Source organism: Tachypleus tridentatus, chromosome 10, assembly GCF_004210375.1.
Source record: "Tachypleus tridentatus isolate NWPU-2018 chromosome 10, ASM421037v1, whole genome shotgun sequence".
Classification (NCBI taxonomy): Eukaryota; Metazoa; Arthropoda; class Merostomata; order Xiphosura; family Limulidae; genus Tachypleus; species Tachypleus tridentatus.
Window position 1 is genome coordinate 172,485,419 of NC_134834.1, and position 23,211 is coordinate 172,508,629.

At 32.7% G+C, this 23,211-nt stretch overlaps 1 protein-coding gene across 2 annotated transcripts in view; it reads right to left on the reverse strand.

Moving 5' to 3' along the window:
• LOC143230920 (uncharacterized) overlaps positions 1–23,211 on the reverse strand; it is a 42,836-nt gene that overhangs the window by 18,747 nt on the left and 878 nt on the right. Inside the window, exons 2-4 of one of the 2 annotated variants that reach the window (XM_076465242.1) lie at positions 15,835–16,029; positions 10,468–10,602; positions 1,629–1,731 (exon numbers count right to left, since the gene is read on the reverse strand). In XM_076465242.1, coding sequence (XP_076321357.1) covers positions 1,629–1,731; positions 10,468–10,602; positions 15,835–16,029 — 433 coding nt within the window. Of the gene's footprint in view, positions 1–1,551; positions 1,732–10,467; positions 10,603–15,834; positions 16,030–23,211 lie in introns of both variants that reach the window. The other variant, XM_076465243.1, reaches the window with a different exon arrangement.

Consider the following 23,211-nt stretch of genomic DNA (forward strand, 5'->3'; position numbering starts at 1 on the left):
AATCCCTTTTTGAAGATTATTTTCATTGATGGAAATGTTTGAAATGTTGATTGTTATATATGCAATATTTTATTATATTGAGCTAGTTTATGAGGAACTTTTGTAAATTTAACACCTTGTGTAATTTGATCACAAGTACATTATTTTGTTAGAATGTACATCAAATTGATTTGTACTTATAAACGAAGTTGAGATTTTAGATACAATATCGATAATTAATGGTTTTAATCTGAAACTTGATAAACTTCTCATCACGTTTTTCTAAGATGGATGGAAAACTGTTACAAATCATGTAACTTTTTAAAAGCTTGCTTACGTAAGCATACATGAAACAACTTAAGAGAAGGGTAGTAGTTAGTTATGCAATATGTCACTAAATGATATGGACACCTGAAAACTGAATTTCACCCTTGCCTTTTTAATTTTCATTCATTCTATTCTATACCCTTTAAAACAATATTATATCACCTTTAGAAGCATGAACCATGTGCAATACAGATACAAAAATAAAGCAAGCAAGAGGAAGAAATAAGGGAAAGAATGAGGTTATACTACCATGATAATCACTTAGCTATAAATCATCCATTTCCACCAACTTAGACCTGTGTGGGACTATTCTGTGTGATAAATATGAAACAGGAAATGTAATATATCCTTTTTTGGATAATTCAAATTACTTTATTTTGGGAGTTCTTAACAACTATTATGCTAGTTAAAAAATTACTACACCAAGCAACAGTATCAGAGTTCAATGTCTTGATAAGTTGTAATAAAATGACTAATTTAATTACTTGCATAAAACTTCCCTTTAACTCAAAAATTAAATTCTGTATAGTTTTCTCTTCTTAAATTACATTTAGAATATCTCACACTGGCTACAATTACATGAAAGTTTCCTGATACTTTCAGTATGTGTACAAGTTGCAACCTGTGATAAAATAACACTATCATAAACCCTTGAATGGTGTGAAAAGTGACCTTGTCTCTGCTAACACGGATACTAAAACAAATTTCAGAATCTACTTCAACACAACGGTCTGATCATACTTCATGCTATCAAACCAAAACTTATCTGTTAACTCAGAAATAAAAATTACCCTGATCAGTTACCTGAAATATAGTTCCTTAACTTTTCATATAAGCTGAACTATAACTGGATAGTGACCCAAACCATGCAATATTTATAAAACTGAATCACAGAAAATATGTATGTGTGTTAAATGAAAAGGATGTGCCCCTAGGAGTGGCTAGGGTGTAACAGACTGTTACATATAGAAAGACATATAGAAAGGCTACAAATGCAAGCAAACTATAAAAAATATTAACATCAAGTAAGACAAAATGATAAAAAATTTAAAAGTCGTGGATTATTTGTTATGTCTCAGTAAATCATATTAACATAGATAAATTATAAATATACACAAACAAACATAATAAATAATAACAAAAGGTCCAAAATATGCATTGAAAAACACTGAAAGAGACAGAACTTAACATCATTAATGTTTGATGGTAGATACTCAGTATATAGCTTTCATTTACAATACTTACTCCATCAATTGTTATTTTTTGTCCTTTAAAGATAGATTATTGGGTTGGAGTTAGTTGAGATAATCCAAATTCCTCACCATGCTGAGAAAATTGTGGTTCAACTGGGCTTTCTTCCCCCTGTCCACAAAACTGCACAACAGCTAACAACATAGATGCCAGTGAACTCAAGAAACCAAATACCTAAAATTAAAACAAAAATATTATATACCCATATATGCTAGTAAGGCTTCAGGTGTTATTATTTAGAATTTTAAAAAAATATTACCCAAGTAAAACTAAAAATTCAAAGTTAACATTTCCCTACACTGAAAATATATTTCCAATATATTCTTATCTCCTCTCACAGAATAGCTTTTCCTGATTTGTATTGCTTTTTATGTACAAATTTTCACAAGTTACTAACACTGATACTTCCACTTACTCTCACATTTGTACATGAAGCAGCTGCAAACAAGCATGCAACAACCCTCTACCAATAGGAGCAAGACACGATTCCCAATACAGCTAATTTCCTCTATGCAGTTTAGCCCAAAATCCCTTCAAGACTGAGACACAGATAAGGAAAAGACACCAGAAGTGTAAAGGAAGTGTGAGAAGTGATAAGAATCTATCAGAATTACATTTTCAATGCAAGAAAATGTTAATTTTCAATATGATATCTTACCTCCTGTCACAGAATAGCTAGAATCCCTGATAGAAAGATTAGTGTAACATTATGTAGATGAGTCCCCTTCAAAAAGTTCATGGGGTGTGTGTGAACAGAGTATTTAAAACATACCTAAATGAAGCTGCATTACTTATGAGCTAAGTATACTCTTCATTGACAAAAATAATGTTGCAATAAAGGCAGAAATATGGAAGAGACCATAAGTGTACAGCATCTGGAGTATGACAAACCGTAAGGGGTAGTTCACCTTCCACCAACACCAACAGGATGATGGTCTATGATAGGAAGAGAGTTTTCTACCATTCACCTTGGATATGCAAACTGGATGGGAAGATCTTCCATTCCAAACACCCATGTCACTATGTTTCATGTCCAACACAACAACGACCAATACTCCAAGGAATCAGCATCCAAACAATGGTAGGAAGGAGGCTGCCCAACCAGAGAGGAGAATTTCATTTGAATGGACATCATCCAGTCCATAACTATGCAACATTTGAAATAGTACCTCAGGGGCACATAGTAGTCATAGTATCTGTACACCATCCGCATTGTCAGAACGCCATCACCACCTTACTCACAACCAAGTGTAATTGAGTACACTCAGGAAGAAATCTTTATGGTTCCTCACCCTAGTGTCTTGAGGCTGGTAAATGATAAGGACTCCTGTACTTCACTGACAGAAAGGAAGAAGAAAATGCATGGTGGAGTTCAGAGGAACTGAGTACCAGAGACAGTACAGTGGGTGACAGTAAATCTGATTTTCAAATTAGACTGTTCCTAACTCAGACAAATCAAGAAGCATCAATCTTCTTCTGGTTTATTCATGTGTACAGTCCAGGGGAAACAATTATGATGTAAAACACAATGAGAAAAACCTCATCACAGGAATGTAAGTGATACCACTGAATGAACAAGAACTCAGAAGGGAGCAGTGCAAGCCACATAGCAATGGAGATCCTAGACAGGATCTAAGACATGATCCAAATCAGAGTGGTTATAAAGTGGAGAATCCTGTAAGACAATGTGTGAGAGACATTGATGGTGAAAAATTCTGAATGTCAATGCACACTAAGAAAAGATATAAACAAAGGATGACAGAGGCTTGGAGGGAGAAAGTGCAAGGGCATGAATAACTACAGTGAATTTCCAAGCATGGAGGGTAGTAAGATGCAGGAAACAGCAAACAAAGAAGAAACAAAAAACAATAGGGTGAAAGGGAAATGGCAATCAATGCCACATTATAACCAGCAGTGGTGGATACCAAAAGCCCCTTGTTGAAAAATCATGTAAGAAAGGATAGCAGACATGGAAGAGTAGAATTGAAAAGAGGAAAATCAACATATGAAGCCTAATGGGAGAAGACATACCACCTATTTTATTAAGTAAACATGGAGGAAGGGTGAATGGTACAGAAAGCCAGAGAACAACCCATAGGGAAAATCTGGCTCATTTGACAAGGAACTGGACAAAAACCATGCATGAAGATAAAATACTGGAAGAGAAGGATGTAGCATGCTCAAATAAGGTTGTCTGAGGGAAGTGAGTGAGAGGGATAGAGGAAGAAGAAGTGTCAGAAAGAGTGGGCTGAGAAGTGGAACCAATGCAGTGGTGCCATTTAAGCCATTCCATTACTGAAAGGACACAAGGAAAATGGATTGGTGAGTAAGTAATGCCATCCCACAATCCTAATTAAGGATGTGGAAATGGGAACCACAACATGGAAAGTTTGTGATTCATGTGGGTGGCAAATACAACCAGTTCTACAGTACTCCACTATGAATATAGCCAGCCAAACACATGTGGATTGAGGTGGCACTCCATGGGGATAATCTCATCAGGGCACAATAAACGATCATCAACAAGATTTAAGGCATCCAGTATATGACACATTAACAATTAAATGTGATGACTGTGGGTCCAAAACAGAAGGTCCAACAGGTGGAAACAGAAAGACCTTGATCAAGTGCCCCTTTCTTGAGTGATGTACAAGACAACTGTTGAATTGTTGGAAAAAGAGATGGAAGTGAATCCAAATCCAACAGGCATGGAGCAGTTCCAAGGAAATGATATGCAGAGTTGATGCCACAACAAACAAACAGCCCAAAATCTCCAGCATATCCAAACATGCATTCTAATCTAAAAAGAATCATCTGTGAAGAGGGACATTTCCAAACAAGGATGAAGAAATGGGACACTCACTGTGATGTGGTTACACTTCAACCACTAACTGAAGTTCACATGAAGGAATCTTGAACAAGGTTCCTATGGTTTGGTAAAACCCACTGAAGATGTCACATGTTGGTTTCATTAAGGGAAATGAGGACTTCTAAAAAAGACCATAACCCCAATATGAGATAGAGCTTCTTGTGAAGGTGTAGAAGAGAATGAAATGATCCAGACAAGAATCTCCACAGATAACAAGTAAATGAGAAGGAAGGGCCCAGCTGAGATGGGAATTAAAAAAACAAACAGAGATGAATAACGATTGAGTGGGAGAGAGAAAAAATGTCTCTATCTTGATCAGCCAACCTATTTATGCAGTCTCTTGAAAAAGAAACTTAGTGTTAAGGGAAGAGCTTAATGGTGAAGTTAAGGCCCTTGGAATAGAGACAATGGGCAAAAGCCTTGACCACCTGAAAGAAATGTGGAGACCAAAACTAGCCCAAATGGAAGAAACCATTACTGGTAGATGTAGCCACAATTGACAAAATAAAGAAAATATTGGGATGTTGGGAAAATGTGAACATGAAGGTAAGCATCCAAGACATTGCACTTTATCTAAGAAAGACCAGGAGTGAAAGCCCATTCAAGAGACAGGTATAACTACATAGAGAAGTGAAAGAAGTCTAAGACATGGTTTAAGTAAGAGAAATTGACAACAGAGTGCCAGTTCCTAGTCATCACAGGGGCTATAAACCAATGAAAATAGAAACCAGGTTGCAAAGTATTACCCTATTTCTCCAGCACCCTTTCTTTGAAGAAGATCTAGAACTGCCCAAAAAGATGGTAGGTATAAAGGGGATCCAAAGAAGAGGGTGGGATGACATGAGATGAAGATAACTGAAATCAAGAACAAGCCCTTCAGAAAGAACCTTCAGGACTCAAGAGTGCATTGTGAAGAAATTCCAAATTGTGACCAACTTTAAAAGCCTGAACTTCAACAAACTTCTTCCCTCCACACATAGTCACCATAACTGCTGGGGATATCAAAGTTGTTGCTAAATGGACTTGCTATCAACCTCAAAGATTCATATAGTAAGCACTGATAAATAAAAGAGGAAGGAAGAGAAGAGGACACAGAAACTGGTTCAGGAGGAAGCTAAGGAAAATGGGAAGTCAATGAGGAAAGGGAACAAAGGAAAAAAGATATGATACAGAAATAAGAAACAAGTTAGGAAAACATCACTGAAATACTGAGATTTGATCCCCACAGAGGCATAAGAGAATCCAACTACTGGAAGTTCAAGAATCAAACCAAGGGTTACTGGCTCTAAGCCATATCAGTCTGCAAACCTCTAAGCATAAATCCCAATATCCAGTAAAGAGGAATAACAAGATATTGGCCCAAAGGTACCTTACTCAAAAGAGATGGGGAAGGAAAAGATATAAAATAACATACATGGTTTATTAACTTGAGAAAATGAGAAGAAGCTTTGGCTCTGCTATTAGAATTAAACATGATCATGTGACACAAGAAGGGAGAGGAAACAAGCTGTCAAAATCCATATCCTCGTGTTCATGTACTACTGAACATCAAATGAGAGAAGAACCCACAAGTGAAAAAGAGCTTGTATGAAGGGAGCTAACTCCTGGAAAAATTAAACCATAATATTTCCTGCCGACATCTGTAGACCTGACGGCATGGTAGTCAATTTTTTTTTTTTAATAGTGAAGTTAACTATTATAGAAACGGCAGTGATTTCAAAAGGAATGTGAGAGACCAAATGCATTTCAACTGAGATTGGAAGACAAAACATACTAACAGAGAGCTGCAAAGAATTATGTATCAAAATAAAAGATGCATTATGTAGCCATGTATGAACTAATATTTTAGAACACAAATGTAGCAAACAAATGAAAACTAAGTTTCTGAATAATAAAAAAAAAATCTTCAATAATATTCTACAAAAAATTAAAAGGTATGTACTGTTTTTCTATTTCCTAATTTTAATCATTTTTTGATTTTTTTTATTAGAAAAGCATAATTAAAATGTCATTCTCTATGAGGAACACTCAATTACTATATGTTTTTTTGCATAAATGTTATTTGCCAGTGAAGGTGATGCAAAACATGTTAACCCACATAGAAAGAGTTAAACTTTCCAAACTCTGACATGTCCTTGTTCTTGGCACACTTAATGACCTTTTACACTGTGATATTTAAAATTTAGTTAAATTATTCTGTTAGCAATGTATTTTAAAAATTTAGAATGAAAATATGGTAAACAATTCAAAATGTTATAATATCCAAGGTTTTAATTTCTAAATTTCAATAGGAAATATTTGCAAAATGCTTCCCTTTTTCTGGGTCATATGATACACTTTAGTTCAGAGGTTTGTACAACAGAAATTTATAACATCAATAATTGGCTTCTACAGTTTCCAAACAATTAGATACACAAATTATACATAATTAGAAACAAAAACCTAAAATTTGAACTTCATATCTTCTTGATTTATTAAGATATCAAAAAACTCCACCAGAGATGCATCCCCCTAACTCTCAAGATTGTTTATTAATCAACCTTACTTGACTGACAGACATTATTATAACCAACTGAAAGAGCACCTTCTCTGCTATGTACAGTTCATTACAGCTAGTTTAGTGTCCATAGGATAACAGTTCATCATAGTTTGTGTGCAAACATTACATTCCTGCTCCAAACATCTAATGGAAATTTTGTTATCTATTTATAGCTAAAATAGAAAAAATATAAACTACAGTAGTTTTGGGACATTCCATTCAAGTGAGTGAGATAGTTTTTGTATTCTAACGTGCACATTTAAAACTTGCAGAATTAGTTTTGGTTATACAAGTTTGTGAGATGTATGGAAAAATGTCATTATTTTCACTTAAGTTCAAGTAAGCTTGATTATGGAGTAAGTACTATATATCTTTATATATTTTATTTACTGTTATATATTTCTAACAAGAGGAACAGAAATGCAAGATTTAGAAACTTCTCAGCTAAGCATAACACAATTTCCATAAGATAGTGTATCCAAAATTTCATGCTTAACCCTGCTGTTTACATGAGTTCATGGGAAATAGTTAATGGGTTAGTGATGTAATTTGTTTCTTTTTACTAGCAGTAATCAGTCCAAAGTCCAAATATTGAATTGTTTGTTACATTCTGTAGTCATTCTATTGAACAAATGGTGTTTTTCACTTTATCTTATATTTTTCAACTTTCCTTTCACCACCTATTGATGATTTTACTAGTTAGTCAGGGTACTGAACCTAAGAGGTAAAACATAATTTTATCACAAAAAAATTAAAAAAAAATTAATATTTATTTCTGAGGTCCTAGACCTTATCCAACCGAAATGTAAAAATTGTAAGATGAAAAGAAATATTTTTTAATCTTAGCATGAAAATTGCATTTTACTCAGAAGAATTCAGTAGACTCTGTAAATTTACAAACAAGTCTTTAGTAAAAATAGTTAATTAAAAACCTTAATTTTTGTGTACATCATACTTATAATACATATCAAAAGCTTGCTGAATTTCTTGAATATAAACTTAGTAAAATCTGGGTTTCTGGTATATATAGTATTAAAGTTCCAACAATCACTCTAAAGGTAACAAAGAGTTAATCTTGTGATTAATAAAATACATTTGTCTTCTAAAGCAAAGTTTGGGGTAAATTAACACATAAGAATACTAGGATATCAGCAATATGTGTAAGTCTAGTTATCACTGGATATGCTTATTCTTGAGTCTGTTGAGAAATCACTGATGTACAGTTTGAAATTATGAAAATAAGTGATAACATTCTTACCTCTCAAATGAATACATTAATGACCAGAAAGTTGCATTACTTTACAGTTTTAAATATCCACTTTGTCACATCTGTTTCCTTTTATGATTTAAAAGCAGTACTTTATATCAGACTGGTGCAGTAATCCTTATGTCAATTATGCAATAAATCAGAGTATAAGCCATTAGCTGTCTGTAGTAGACCATGACATAAACAGAATATGAGTGTACAGTGAAACATGACGCATGTGTTGCTTAGCTTCAAGCTTGTGAAATTTCTTTTATATTAATGACGTTTAGTGAAGCTAAACTGACAAGTTTATATTTCTTACATTTTAGTTACTTTTGTTAAAGGAACTATAACAATAAGTTAAAAATATCCACGTAAAAGAAACAAAATGATCTGTGGTATTCACATCTTTTGTACTCACAGCCAATCTTTTCTACAAGCCTCAGCGATTTTCAAAAATTTGGATATCCAAACATTAATTTGCATAATTTTCAAACATGTACTTTATAACAAAAATATGTCAGTCAAGAGAATAGAATGTCCTAAGACCACTACAATTTACTGAGCTTTCTACATAAGCTACAAGTTAAGATATTTTGTTAGTTGTTTGGAGCAGCTGTACAATGGCCACACACAAAGATGAGTCTAACCAATAGTAGTAAGCTTCATACAGAGGAGAACCTACTCTTTTTAACAGGTTAAACACTTATCAAACAGCCATGCAAAGTTGATTAGCAAACAATCTCAATCAACAGAGAGAAAGGAGACAGGTTTTCCTAGTTAGCTTAACAAGTTTATTGTTATTTCAGCAAATCAAGGAGATGCATATTTGAGACTTGTGCTTGCAGTTATTTGTAGTTCATGTTTCTAAGTAGTTGAAAACTGCAGCAACCAGTTTTTGAAGCTAGAAAAATTCTTAAGTGGAAATATCAAAGTTCAGAGGCATCAGTGAGAAAGAAAATCAAAACACGAGAAACACTTAAATGTTTCTTTTTGAAATTAAGTGGTTAAATTGAGATAATATAAATATTTCGATATTTAGCAATGTTTTTTGAGAAGTTATTAACAATCATTAATAGCAGAGTTGTTTAATTAAATATTAAATTTAACACTGTAAAAGATCACTACATGCACAAGAGGGCCACTTCTGATGACAACTTGTGTATTAATTTTATATAATTTTAAAATCACCATACAAAACTTGATTCAAGTACAATGTTACTTACACATGTCCATTACAGGTAAATGCTAACTAGTTATAAATTTGCATTCTGATATTTATATATATATTTTAACAAAACTGTTAAAGAAAGTGACTACTATAACCCAAATAATTATAAAAAAACCTTGAAAACAATAGGTGGAAGACTTTCGAACCATTGTCCTCTACACTCATGTTTCCAAAACAGGCAGTTGACATCTATTCAACTGTTTTTTCATGAATACTCTGCCTAAACAATCTATCAAAGAATAAATTAATTTTTTTTTATTTAAACTAACATTTCACCTTTATGGCTTCATTAGAGTTAGTATAAACAGTTGTATTTTTGCAATTGCAAAGTCATTAAAAGATCTTAGAAATGAGAGAACTGATGTTATGGAATGGCCAGTTCAATCACCTGATATCAATTCGATTGAAAATTTATGGGCTGAGTTCAACTGATTAACAAAAGACTGCAAGCCAAAAATGGAAGATGAATTTTTTGAAGTACTCAAATAAGGATGGCAGTTGATAACTCAAGAATATCTGCACAAACATATTGACAGTATGCCACATCGATATGAAGCAGTACTGAAATCCAAGGCAATGCTGACTGAATATCAACTTGTGAAACTAGTTTGTTTTGAGTTTCACTTTTACATTCAGCTATTGCAGAGAAACTTATTTGATCATCTTGTAGACTAGTTAAAAGAAGAAAATTTAAGAGATTACAGCACATGAACAATACTTATTATGAGAAAATGTCATTAAAATCATGATAAGTTCAGGTACTTACAAAAATCAATGTTAAAATTAGGATTTGTGATCATATTTGAACATATCTCATTGAATGCATTTTAAATACATATAGTTTTACACATTTTTTCTACTATGTAATAAAAGATATAACAAATTAACATTTTCAAGGAGCAGCAACTTTTTTGTCCACCCCTTTGTAAATCTCAATTTTGAAATGTTAGTAAGAGAATAAGTATACCCATCTTTGTTTTGTTTACCTTAAAGTCTAAAAGGAAAGAAACTGGGGATGTACTTACTGAAGCAAGATTAAGGAGAACTCTTGATTCATCTGTTACATAAGTGTAATGGATTTTATAAAGCTCTTCAGTATGGAGTAATAAGGATGACGAAGTCAGATAGAGAATCCCAAAAATCATAGTCAAAGAACCATCCTGCAAATTTAAAGATATTTCAAAGAATTAAAGCAATTTTACACAATAATTCACCTGTCTGTGAACAAATTTAGTTTCTAAATAATCCATGTATTACATTAACTCATATTGAGTTGGACCTAATCTCATGCAGGTAGAAGTTATTCATAAATTATGAAACTGCTCAAATATTAACAGACAATTAATGACATATTTTAATATACTTTGTTATGGACTAGCATATTATTACTTCAAAATACTTTAACAGTTTTAAGAAAGATAGTACATTATCTTGTAATATTAAAACTTGATTATTCATTGTAATTACACATTTATCAAACAAAATGGTACATTAGCTATGAAATGTGACTGACTGTAAATAAGCAGGAAATTTTAAAAAGAAAACAGGAAATGGGGCAGTCTTATCTTTATTGTAAACATTTGTTAAAATATTCCAGATAGATAGTTAGTTGAGAATTATTCACAACAAAGCTGAACAGCTTTCAGACAGTGAGAAGATAGACTGATAATTAACAGTGTAGAATCCTAGTCTATAATTCTATTCAAATGCTGGTCACATCTTATGACACAAGATATAGATTAATATAAGAATCATATTTTATCTCTTTCAAATGTGACATGCAAATTCTTACAAAATTAAATATTCCAAAGAAATCCTCTACTGCTCAGGAGTTGGACATTTCTAATTTAGAAAAAGATGGACATTTCTTTCATCTTAGGAATTTATAGTCATTTAGTGAATCTATTCATTAAGCAATTACTTTTCATATTTTAATCCCAGAGAAATAAATTGTTTTTTATTGAAGAAACTGAAAAACGGCAATAATAACCAAACCATCACACAGGATGGGGTGTTATTCTGCACAAAACTAAAACAATGTTAAAGTGAGCATTTTCTAACCAAACATATTCCAGCAATACCACTCAAGAGGAAAGGCATTTCACAAAATTTAAGAACAAATCCATAAGATCCATGCAGAGCTTCAAAGCATCAAATCACAAATGGAGTACTGAGTGTGTTACAACCAATCTTATATGTTATCACAAAGCTGAGAGGTTTAACACACTGTTGTCTGAGGTGGTCCATATTTTCAAGAAAATCAAACAGGACTATAAAGTTATCTTGTAATGATAAAACTTATTAAAAGGTGAAGAATATAGCTTAATGATAGTATTTTCCAGTAAATGAAATGTTAATATTTTGCTCACCTAAAAATGTACTGTCAATAGATGCTTACCTCTATTCACACAGTAGCTATTCCTCTTGCATTGCACATACTACTAGCTTTCAACCACTTACCACCTGGGTCATGTTGTAATGTGAACTGCACTAGTGCATGATGTAATTATCATGTGGTAATATCCCATCACCAATAGTAGGGTGACATATCCTCCATACTTAGTAGATCCCCATAAGCATGTGCGCTCAAAATTAACTTAAATTTTTACATGAGGCAAGAATAATGTGCACAGAAAGTGGAAAGGAAGGGTGAGATGTCCAGAGGTTTATAAGTAAAGAAAATGTTAATGTTTGAAACAATGTGCTCACATCTCTGTACTCAATAGTTAGAATTCCACATTGATGGTGGACAGATCAGTGCAACTAAAAAAAACCTAGATAAGCTCTCTGAAATGGAAAGCCCATGTAGTGGGATGCCCTACAGATTAGGCTTATTAGAGGATTCACATTTGTAACAGACCACATCCATCTCATGCAGGGTATACTTTTCATCCAAATGGAAGTATAAAAGTAGGAAAATAACTTGAGTCAATATGCCACAGGGATGAATGGATAAAGGCTTCACAAACTAAGCACGTACAGCAATAAGGATTAAATCTTTCCAGTCAGGTAAGTAGAACACTGTAATTCACCTACCTGGCCAAAGCACAAGGAAATTGACATGCTATACAATACAGGATGACCTGCACTAAGACTGAGATGGACACTACTGCCCTATTTCCCATTAAATTGTGTTGCCCATTCAGACTTGCTCCAGAGAAATTAGACAACTGGTGAGGAATTCTCCAAACTAACCATCCCAGCAGCTGGGAAATTGTAGTGGCAAAGGTCTCCTATGCACCACTCAAAGACAGGGATGAATTTGCAATGGGGAGACACCAAAGAAGTGTATGAATTTGAATAGATCTATCCACTACCAAAGTCTTTCATTAGGTTTTTGCACCAATGGATTACTGCAGAACTTAATTTCTTTAACCATGGAAATGGACAGACACTCCCCATTGTTAACTTTTACCATGATAGTTCATGTAAGGTGTGGTCTGGAAAGAAAAATAATATATAACAGTGTAGTGGTTTTACATAATACCCCCATCTCAAAAGGGGAATTTGTGATGCAACACCAGCCAAAAAGTATATTTTGAGAAGTGAATGGGGGAACATCATAAACGGGTAAAGAAATAAGGCACTTTCACATTAAAGACAACAAATAGACTAGAGAATAGCAACAAGAGAGAGGGAGATGATATTCCAAGGGAGATAAATACTCCATATGACAGAAATAATGAGAGATGAAAATGTTGAGCATATTCAACATTCCAGCCTGATTTCTGTCCAAGCATTGTCAAAAATGCAAGGAAAAAAGTAGATCAAGAGTCAAATTCAATGTGATGAGAAGTGGTATAGTCTGTGAGCATCTTCAGTCAGGGAGGAATAGACAACCCAAGACAGCTGATAAACCAATCCTGTCAGTGAAGCAAATGAGAGACCCCTATAAAATGAAGAGTCCCCATGGCATGAATAAGTGATTTTGGGAGTCCCAAAACTGAACTATGCATGCCAAATAAACTGTGACCATCCAAAAGGTAATCAAAAACAGTATGACCATAGAGAGTTACAACTGATGGGAAAGATATAAAATGAAAGGTACAATATACCTCTCAAGTTGTCCATGTGTTAGGAAAAAACAAATAGTTAGGAATAAAATCTGTGAAACAAAAAAATAAGAGGCATGTGATGCACAAAGGCCAGATCCACACTGATCACAAGCAAAATGGAGTAGGAAATAGGTTTTATGAGAAAGATGGTATGAGAAGGAAGAAGCCAAGGATTCAAATGTGGCTTTTGTGTGTAAAGAAACCCATCAATATTCCAATAGGGCAAAGGAGGTGTATGAGGGGAACAATAAATTAGGAAGATGCTGAGAAAAGTGAAAAAAAGGTAAAAAGGTCACATGATATTTGTAATGGTAGCTACTGACAAACCTTAGCAAAACAAACTGAGGATTCATCCTGTTTAACCAACAACATACAGTGGAGCGCTGTTAAGCCGCGGTATTCGGGGGGTCAACCTGCTTAACCGAGGCTTAAGTGGTTCACGGCTTAAACCTTTGTGACTGAAAAGCCAAAGTCGCCAACAGCTCCGCCGAGGAGCCTCATCCGGGCCATTGCGTGATCATTATATCAGATTATTGAATTAAAAATAATACTTTAATTATTGATCACTTTTTTCACGGATTTACCGCGGATTAACTTTAATGTATGGAGAGGTGTGATTCGGTAACAATGGCGGTCTCCATAAAGCTGACATAGAGAGCGGATAAGGTAGATTAATGGTCGATTTCTATTGTAATATATTTTATTTATTTCCCAAATTAAAGCAAATCATTTTTAAACAACCCCTTGAAGTTATAAAGCCAGGATTAAATTTGTAAGTTGCGTTTTTACACGTTCTTAAATTAGCAGTGAGCCACGATAATCCTCGCTCACATCGCTCACAAGACTTGCTACAGCGGCTTAAGCGATTTTGCGGTTTACTGGTCCGCGGCTTAATGGCACTCCACTGTACTTGATGGACCCAAATTACACATCACAGACTGAAGCCATGTAAAAAGTATTAAAAAAAAATCACATGTGGTTCCAGTGGTTATTTTATGTGATTTGATTGAATAGAGCTATATACAAATCAAAAAGCAAGGAAATCCTATGGAAGTCTAGTAGGTGAAAAAATTAGAGGGAAAGTGCACATGTACTCATCATTCTTTGAGGCAAATAATGAAACTGTGAAATATAGCAAATAATGGACTTAGTAATTTACTACATTAAAGATTGTTTTACAAGTCATTAAAAGCACTACGACATCTGCCTTTTATGGACTTAAAATTATATTATGTAGTTTTGTCCACAAGATAAACTGGTCACACATTTTAATAATTTGTTGGCTTACCCAAACAAATCCATGTTGACACTAGCTTGATACACAAGATTTTTATATATACTTACAATAAAAAGCCAGTTTATTTGGAAGGCTGTTATTATTGAGAAATTCAATAACACTCTCTCACTTCATTGATAGGTTCCTGACTGAGGTCGTAAAACAAACAGGAAATAACGTGACATCCAAGTGCTCAGCTGTTGTTTGTGTGGGTAAAACCAATTTGTAAGGTAAATAAACACTATATATACACATATTTAACACATGCTTTAAAATGTACGTTTTATATCAGCAATTACTCCAATTTAGTAACAGTATTAGAACATTGAAACATTTATGGATTTTTTTTTTTACTTTTTTATGCTAAGGAATTAAAATGTTGACATGTGAATGTACCCACATAAGTAGACATAAGTTTTTGTGTCTAAACTTGGAAACCTGTGCATGGAACCCATGGAAGTTATTGAGAAAATCCAAATTTTTGTCCAATTATTATAATATTATATAGAGAAGTTACTTGTAAGAAACACTTGTGTAACATTATTTATTACTGGTAATCTTTTCATTTAGATATTAACCTATTCAATATTTGACAAATCCAAATTTCAAAAAAGTATTTTTCTTTAAAATGAAAAATTTCCCATCAAATGATACAACAAAAATTAACATCTCTGTATGTACGAAACTATGGGTATAAATCAGTCTACAAGAACAATCATTCTCTGTCTAATTATTGTGTATATACAATTCACAGTCTGAAAATATACAGAAAAATAAAAATAAACTACACAAAACACAGTTCCTAATCACAAAAAACGTAATTTTTAGAAAAATGTGGATTAAGAAACAGTCAAGTTAATTTACTACATTAGATATTGTTTTGCAAGTCAATAGAAGCACTATGACATCTGCCTTTTATGGACTCAAAATCACATTAAGTAGTTCTGTTCAAAAACAACTACAAGATATATGGGTCACACATTTTACATAATTTGTTGCCTTTCCCAAACAAATCCAAGCTGATGATAACTTGACACACAAGATTTTTTATATATACTTACAATAAAAGCCCAGTTTATTGGGAATGCTGTTATTATCGATGAACACTCAATGAAAATGTATCCAACACAAACAAGAATGGAAAATACACAGGTGAAGATGTGAAGACGTAAACGCTCAGCAAATGGCAGCTGAAGGATACTGTAGTTTTTGGCCCCTGAACCACTTAAACAACTGAGACTGATGATACTGCAAATCTGTAAACAAGATTGATATCAGAAAATAATAATATAGAAACATCTTGCACATCTCTAGTTTAAATATCTGATGTCAAAGAAAAAGTAAGATATGTGACTTAAAATATTTATTCTCCAATCAAAATACTGATAATTTCTGTATACTGAGTTGCAGATATTCTACAACTGTTCCAGCTAGTTTATATTATGCTGTGCTAACCTATACAAACATTTAATGATTTAATACTGTTTTTCTTTTCCAGTGTCTAATTTTCAGAGATCTGTTTAAATTTAGAAATGATTTCAAACTTGCAAGTGGTACTATATGATAAACTTTCCTATGAATTCCAACTAGAATTTTATGTAGTTAGTTTTTTTTAAGTATAAGATATATAGTTTCTATACTGGAAAAAATTTTAAAAAAGGTACTTTCAACCCAATTGTAACACAAGTCTTTTCATAATAAATGATTAGTTTGATAAACTAAACTAATGAAACCATTAAGATTTGACTATTCATTAACTTAGCCAAACTAACTAGAAGGAAAATGCACATATATTCCTCATTTGTTTAGGCAAATGAGACAAACAAATGCAATTATGTACAAAATAATAAGCTCTCAAACACTTGATTCTTCAAGATAATCTCTTTGCACAACCACCTTGAGAAAAACAGAAATTTAAGCCCATCCTTTATTTTTCAGTCAATTACCAATTCTTTCTCTTAAATTCTTGATCTCCTTTAATGATAAATCCTCTCCTCCCCATAACTTATTCTTTAAGACAATCAATCTATTAGAAAATATAACACTGTCTCAATTGTAGTCTAGCCTGTCTTTCTGAAATCTTAAGCTTTTGCCTTCTGATCCTACAGAAACATGTTTGAAAATTTCTCATTTGATTTCATTCCAATTTCAATGTCACATACATCATTAACAGTTGCAGTTCAAAATTAAAAATAAAACAGAAATATTAAAAGAAAGGAAAAATTAAAGAAAAACTGATAGTTAAGTCAAGGAATTGTCTGGTTAGAATCAAACCCTACCAATTTGTACAGTGTGACCTCAGAGCGAAAATTGTAGTTCATGACCCTAAGCCGAACACGTTTTTGAAAGAACCATCATATAACAACATAACTGTAAATAATGACAAAACTTAAGACTAAGCAAGCAAAGTCACAAACACAGATCAAACACTGTTAACTGTTGCAATCAGTAATGGTAGATTTAACCAAACACTTTGTGTTAACATGTTTAATCATTTTTGCTTTATACTCAATGACTAAAACTTGAGATTATTTTCATTAACCATATCTTGATCCAAAAGAACATCTCTTCCACTTCTTAAAAAAATGTTTAAGTATTTGGGCAGGGTGTAATTTCAAATGAAAATTTAATTGGAATATTTTAGGATAAAATAGTTGCATCAGGAAAGGTTTAAGTTTTGAGGAAAGATGCTTGCATATTATAAAATCTTTAAGCAAAATTAAAATTGAAGCACATGAGACAGTATCAAATTACTTTATTGGACATTACTTGAAACAATATTAAGTAAATATAAGAAAAACTTATCTTTGGAGATGATTTAATTAATTTTATAAACATGAAATGAATATATTTGTAGTTTCATTCAAATTGAAAGTTAACATTTTCCTACTCTGAAAATTTATATCTGATAGATAATTACCACCCCTCACAAGTAGCTTTTTCAACTTAGACTGCTCTCTATATCTGCAAATGTTTGCTTGCCACTACCCTTGTTACTCCCACCTACCCTCACGTGAGACACCTGCATGCTATTAGGAAAATGATCCTGCAGCAACCCTCCACCAATAGGTTGTCACACAATCATTACCCTCTCTTCTGTGCAGCCTGTCACAACTTTAACACTGAAAAAATACATACAAAACCTACATCAGAAATGGAAAAGTAGGGTGAGAACTGGTAGAAGGAAGGTATCCAGCCACACACGAGGAAACAAGAGAACCAAATATAGAGTGGCTTGGGTGCATCAGACTGTAAATGAAAAATCAAACAACCAACACCAGGCCAACAGTGATAATGATAACCAGCCCAGTTCTTCTTTCATCTCCAATATGGAAACTGGTAAGGAAGATGAGCTTCTGTACCAAGGATCCACATCCTCATGTGCCCAAATCCAACACAACCATCACCCTAACCAATAGGAATCAACATCTGAGAATGGTAGGAAGGTGGACAGCAAAGAAAATGTGCATCTCCATGCAGGACTGAGAAGATATTGTCCAGTCTGCAGTAGGAAGACAGTACTTGGCCACACACATATGGAGACCTGTCTTTTTGGACCAACTCCCCATCACATCCACTGGAAACCAACAACCAGGAGACAGTAGAAAGGGGGTGTCTCAGCTGAAGAGGCAAGCTATATACGTTGGCAGAATGCATCATCCAACACCTGATAGCATTTGGAATTGTTCATTAGATTCACTGAAACTTAATTTTCACCAATGGAACAGTACCACCTTTTTCTCAACTGTGTGGGATTGAGTGCATTAAGCAGAAAGCCTCCATGGCAAGAAACCATGCTGACCCTGGTTACTGGAGTTGGAAAGGTCCCTCAAAAACCTTCTGGTGCAGGAAAGGAGCCATGCATAAATCAGCCTGTAAGGAAGGAGACAAATATACTCACAACAAAAGGATACCCTGACCCAGAAAAACAGCATCAATAGCAAAGTAGTCATATTAGCAAGGAAAAGATGGATGAGGATAAGCATGTCATAGTGGAAAACAGGAAAACTACGTCTGAGAAAAAGTTGCCAAAGTATTGGAGTTCACACTCTCCAAGGAATAAGCAAGTAGAAATGCTGCAAGCATAAGTATGGTAACTCAGAACAGTGATATGCCAAAGCATGGTCTGTAATAGTATGTGGAGGTTACAACACATCAATTCCCAAATATAACTGGTCCCTAAAACAAATTGCATGATCCACAATATCCAGTGAGGGAGTTTAAACACTAGATTCTAACCCATTAGCACAAATCTCAGAAAAACAGGTGAAGAATGAAAGTATAAAATACAAAATACCTCAATTATTAAGTAGATAAAGGGAAAAGAAGGCCCCTCCCCAAAGGAAATATAGGAAGAGGGAGCAGGCTATCAAAATACACAACTTAATGTTCAGACATACCCTCACATGGTAAAAAAGACAATTATTCATCAACTCAAAAGAGTGCATAAATGTTGCCATCAACTCCCTTACTTTCTCAACACAAAAAAAACATACACTAAAACCACCTGAAGCCCCAAGTGCAAGTTTAAAATATGATTTAAAAAAAATGTTTAGTAGAATACTTTAAACATGAATAAAAATAATTAACAAACTAGTAAATAAAAAATAAATACATAATTAAAGTACTTACCTTTGAAAAAAGAAACAATCAGTGTGAAAATGTGAGCAAAAACACACACTATCAGTAAGACTGCTAACTAAAAGTGATTATAGGCTGCAATAAAGAGGGCACCAGTGAGGAATGGAGCTATGTCACACCCTTATTGGGGGAGGGTTGCTGCATAACAGCATGTAGATATCTCATGTGGGGGTATGTGGGAGTATCAAAGTTAGTGACTAGCAAAACTTTGTGCATAGAAATGGCAGTATAAATAGGGAAAAACTATTTTTTGAGTGCAAATAAGATACATCAAGATTTCAAATAATCTTATTCTCTTCTATAATAATAGAAGTACTAAAATAAATTGCTAAAGTTAGAAAGCTCAGATAACAGTTACTACATTAAATGTCTTTAGCATTCTTAAGACTAGGTTATCTGATGATCAAAACAATGCTATATCAGAAGATTAAGGTTCCTCATAGGGACTGTGTAAATAAAGAAAATCTGCAAGTTGGTTGCAAGCTTATAAGAAGTGATACTACTAAATTTATCAAAAGTATGTTTGTATAGAGGTTTCGTAAAGAAAATGGGGAAATATAAAAGGTGCTTTTTGGTTGTGATGCTTTGTCGTCTTTTTTTTTCTGATATTGAACTGTAGGACAAGATGATACAATTAAATATTCTGCCAGACTACAAGTTATCTTCAGCTTATGCAGTTTCACACCTCTAAAAGAGTAGCTGGCCTTTAGAATGTGTTGCTTTCAGAGGTTGTGCATGCAGAAAAGAGAAAGGAGTTTAAGGGAAAGCTCACTAAATATTTACATTATCAGAATGGACCTTAGTTCTATTTTTTCTAAGTGGATGAGACACTCTAACAGACCTTGCTGTAATTTAAATTTTAAGACTGTTTACTGGTAAATAGATGTCAAAGCTTACTATAATGATAAAAACAAATTTTAGGGTAATTACTTAGGTATGATCATCATATTTACATGTTTTGAAAAGGTTATTTATGATACAGATGGCAAGGACAACTTTTTCTGCTCTCCATACAGAAATCTTATAAATACATACATAAATGTGTATTACTTTTTATTTAATTTTTAATTGTTACTCAGGTTGATGTGGTAATAAATAAAACTGTCAAAAAGCACACAATTAACCTTTAGTAATTGCAACATTATTAAAGTTTTATTAAAGCAGCTATACAATATAGGGCTCATACAAGAAGTACCTGATTTTGTTAATTTGACCTCTAACCACTACAAAATAATTTATCTTGAAGAAAAAGACTGAGTGGCTAATCTAAATGCAAATGTTTTACTGATGATGGCCACTGAATTGTTGAAACATTGTAATAAACAATCCATTCGAAAGCTATGTTTCTAGGCTTTTATTTGCAACTTAAGATGTTTTTAGAGTGATTATGCTAGCTAAAAAAGGAAAATATTTTCAAATTTTTGCATTACATCAAAGAGCTTCTATAAAGATAAACATTTATAAATGTAAGATACCCAGCTTACAATAGTCTGAACTAATTATTAGAATGAAAAATAACAAGGCTTAATTAAACAAGTCAAGAAAATGATTATTAAGAATCAAAGGGATTATCCAAGTCTCTTAGATCTTAAACCTCATTTGAAGAATCCTTATACTTATATTAACTAAAAAAAGTCAAGAATAACATCAATCACTTGAAATATTTTAAAAGATACTTTATTATGGAATAAATAAAAAAATTCCTGAAATGTTAAAAATTGTTTGAGTTTTAATTAATAAGAGACAATAGATTTGGAAGCTGAAACATTTCTTTCAAAGCTGAAGAGAATTATTCTGCTAGTTATATTAAAGCTGAAGAAAGTTTAGGTTGAAACAAGACTTATGTAAATAATATAAAGTAACTTACCAAGTAATTAATGGTGGCATTAACTAATTTTTTTTTTTCAAAAGCTTTTTGGTATTCATATAATTTATGGTTGTTGAAAGATTACAAATGTCATTTTCCTTTTTTTTTTTTTAAATAAGCAGGCCTAGTGGGGATCTTAAAAATGTATATGGCAGTATTTTGGTTTGACTTATTTTATGAGTAAGGTATTTAATAATCAATTGTTACTTCAAAAGGCATTTGAAAGGATGCATTTAATCAAAATTTCTACACAACTTTATAACTTTGCCTCACAAACTTTACATTTCTGATAGAGTTCTTCTTCTTTGGATTAAGATATGTCACTTGCCAGTTGATGTGCATATCTTGAATTCAGTATCTCTCTTTGGCATAGCATTCTGAATCATTTTATTTATAAGGTGCTAACTGAATTAGAATTTGTGATAGAGTAAATAAATAAAGTTTGACAACTAGCTAAGCTATGATAATTCCATTTTAGGTGATAAAGAAGTTTGTACATACTAAATTTACAACTACATATTCATGCTTTACAGAAGAAAAAAGAATTATTCACACAAGAAAATCAAGAAACTTGACATCATACAGTTGTGACACATCTGTAACAAGATGCACTTTATAAACATAAATATATGCATGGAGAATGAATGATACTAAATTATGACATCTAGTAACCTATTTCTGAAACTTTTACTTGTTTTGGTTTAAAAAAAACCAGTAACTATGTTTTTTATGCATCAAAGTTGTTATAAAATGTAAGTGGTATTAAGTTTTTAATATTTTAAGTTGTTTTGAAAACATTACTTGATTAAGAAATGGATTATTACATTAATGAGGGGAATATCACTAAAATAAGTTACTGTTTGTTAGAAGGTATTTAAACAAATGAAAATTGACTCGTACATTTATAATTTTTTTTATTTATTGCCCCTGGTTTGTTAATTTTAGAAAACAAATAAACAATGAGGCTTAGATTTATTAGTGTTGTTAATCATTCTATGTACATATAATATACAAAACCAAAAATCAACTTACATATAACAAACACATGAATACTTAGCCTGTCACATTCATACAGCTATTCATAAACTTTCTAAGGGGTCTCAACAGCCACTTCCAGTTGGAAAAAAAATGCCAAATCAGAGGTTTTTTTTCTACAAAGCAATTTTCTGTTAACTTCCAAACTTTCTAACCAATTCCAAATATTTAATATTTAGTCTTTAATGAAGCATATTTTTAAATACTGAAAAGTCAATATAAAATATCTACTGATATACCTTATTTCATAAACTGTAAAAATTTAATTGAAATGGAATGTAAGTAAAAACTAAAATGACTACTAAAGTCCTTGCTGAGAATAACTTTAAATTTTAATGGATATTCTGAACAATAAACCAACATTTCGATGACAATATAGGCCATATCAATAGGTCCATAACTTCTTTGACTTTTCCCACCACCTCCTTCTCATTTTCAAGAACAAATAAAGGCATAAGAAAATCTTTAGTCATTAGAAACCTTTTTAATATCATATAATTTTTGAATGCAAGAAAATGCAAAGTGAAAGAAGGACATTACTGGCTAGTTTCTTTAGTTAAGATAAATCTTATCAGGCATCAAGACATTTTCCAACAATTTACAAAATGTTTTTGTAAAGCAAAAATTTAATCAGTTTCACATGTTTAAAAGCATTAGACTTCTCACTTTATCGATAACATAATTTTCTAAGCTTCTCATTCTAAGTTATCATTTATATGGACAAAATAATAAAAATGTAAGTATAAAAAACTCGTGACACTGAGTCCTTCACTTACTATAATGCTTTATATGGAAGAAATAGGTAAATATTCTATGAAATTAAATGGAGAGTGCTGTAAATTATTATGTGTACCTATATATAAACAAATAACTTTGAATACAAGACTCAAATTTA